Source organism: Chrysochloris asiatica, unplaced genomic scaffold, assembly GCF_000296735.1.
Source record: "Chrysochloris asiatica unplaced genomic scaffold, ChrAsi1.0 scaffold00001, whole genome shotgun sequence".
NCBI classification, from domain to species: Eukaryota; Metazoa; Chordata; class Mammalia; order Afrosoricida; family Chrysochloridae; genus Chrysochloris; species Chrysochloris asiatica.
The window spans coordinates 60742819-60745206 of NW_006408519.1; the positions used below are offsets into that span (position 1 = coordinate 60742819).

Sequence of the window (2388 nt, forward strand, 5' to 3'; positions counted from 1 at the left end):
AAAACACTGGATCACAAAGTCAGCGGTTCGAGCCCACCAGCTACTTGGTGGGAGAAAGATGAGGCTTTCTGTTCCCGCAAAGATTCACAGCCTCAGAAACCCTAAACAGGGTTGCTTTGAATCGGAACCGACTCGGCGACACCAAGCCCTACGCTGCATACAGCTCCAATATAAAGTAAGATTGAGCAAAATGCTGGTGTGAGCACAATTCGTTCGGTGGGTAAGAATGGCTTGCATCCTCAGGGTCTCCCGAGATCACGAAAACAGCAACAACTCCTGCTGCTTTGCTACCGCCATCAGCGCTCGCAACACACAGCTAGGCGTGTACAGAATAAGGACAGTGCGGATGCCGCACGACGTACAGTCAAATAAAACACGCCAACCCAGAGCTCACAACTAACCAACAGTAGGGTAGTTCCCATCTAGACTCTCTGCCCCACCTACTGGCAAAAGGCATCAGCCCCACCCCCTTATTATGGCCCCGCCATATTGGGCCCCGCCCCACGCCTACGCCAAGACCTGCCCACCGCGTCGCTGGAGTACTTCCCACGAGTCCCTCTCACCCGTCTGAGTTGCTCCTGCTGCTGCAGTTCCGAGAACCTTTCCAGTGCGTTTGCAAAGCCACCTGGGCGAGCTCGAGGTTCTGCAGAATTAGAACTCTCGCTTCCGGAGCCACTCTGAGTACCCGAGCCTCTAAAAGGCCGGGAGAAAACAAACACTTGGAGGAAACGACTCTCGGCACCCATGGTGCGGGTCCAACACAGCGCCGCCATAACTGCTGCACAACCTTTGACCTTTGACTCCCGTCGCAAGCGCGCTGGTCGCAGGCGGAGCGACCAAAGGCCCGCCCAGTTGCTGCAGATCGCGAATTGCAAAGGGCATGCCGTTGTTGATGCTTGTAGTACTTATAAAATTCAAGGAGTAAAGGAGTGGTCTGGACAGTTTCGGACTGACAGCCATCTGCTCAGTTTGCGTGGAAAACGTATTTGTCTCGCAGGGATGTTACTTCTCTGATCCTTTGATGTATGTAAGTTCTAGTAATGAGACAGTTTCCCCTGTCTCCTGAATGCTGCCTCTTCCATCCCCCATCCCTGCCAGAAGGCCATCTGGGTAGTTACCCTATTAAGAATCAGAACCCCATACTTTCTGATTCTACTTCTTTCTCTGTACCATTTATCACTTTCTAGTATATAATATGGACTTCTTGTGTGGCGAGCCACAGGGTCGGCAGTTCAAACCCACCTGCTGCTCCTTGGAAACCCTATACAGGGTCTCTATGAGTCGGAACCAACTCGACAGTACTTAACAACAGTATATATAGTAGGTACAGGGGTGTAATTATCACCTTTTATATGGGAGACCCAAATAGTTTTCCAGCCAATGTACTTCAGGTGGTAGCTTGTATGTTGTTGCTACAATGCGGAACATTTATTTATGAACAGAACTTCCAGACTAAGATTGAGAAGAAAGACCTGGCAATCTACTTCCAAAAGTCAGCCAATAAAATACAAACATCTTATGACCCAGCAATCCCTCTACTGAGTATACAGCCACAAGAAATACGATCCAGAAGGCAAATAAATACATGCACACCAATGTTAATAGCAGCACTATTTACAATAGCAAAAAGATGGAGACAGCCTAAGTGCCCATCAGTGGAAGAATGGATAAACAAACTGTGGTACATACACACAATAGAATATTATGCTACCTTTGAGAATAACAATCTGCAAAACATAACATTGATGAACCTGGAAGACATTTACTGAGTGAAATTAGTCAATCACAAAAGGACCAATAGTGCATGAGACCATTATTATAAAAACTTTAGAAAAGTCTTCCATACTAAAAGAAACATTCTTTGATGGTTACCAGGGAAAGGAGAGTAATACACTGGCTAGAGGGTAGACACATGTTAGCTCAGGTGATAGGGAGGGCAATATGCAAGGATTGAGAGGGCTATAAACATGAAAAGTGAGGGTGGCAGATGAACAATGAAAACAGAAGACTTAGGGAGTTATGCATGGGATAAATGAGTAGAGGTAAATAGTGATTTAAACACAAACGTAGAACATTATTCTGTGTAGTAGACACATGGATGGAGACATAGGCTGAATGGATAACGAAATAAAAAGAAAAATGTGTTTGGCTGTATTATGGATATTGGTTTCCCCTGATTACTATTATAAAATAGACATGTGTGGTAGAAATAAATATTGGGAATTATAATTACAGAACACTTGCAAGTCCATCTTCAGCCTATAACTGATTGGATTTGCTAAAAGGGGAATTGGGATTTGCACAGGGAAATAGGCTTCTTGTTAAGCCTTTGTAGAGTATGGGGCATAGGGGAATCCTGAGCCCAACCCAAAACTGCTGGAAGAACAG

At 45.6% G+C, this 2388-nt stretch overlaps 1 protein-coding gene across 1 annotated transcript in view; it reads right to left on the minus strand.

Moving 5' to 3' along the window:
• The window catches only part of MRPS28 (mitochondrial ribosomal protein S28), a 58793-nt gene extending 58020 nt beyond the window's left edge, over positions 1-773 (minus strand). The window contains exon 1 of the mRNA XM_006830802.1: positions 564-773. Coding sequence (XP_006830865.1) covers positions 564-773 — 210 coding nt within the window. The remainder of the gene's footprint in view (positions 1-563) is intronic.
• Between the last annotated feature and the right edge of the window lie 1615 nt (positions 774-2388).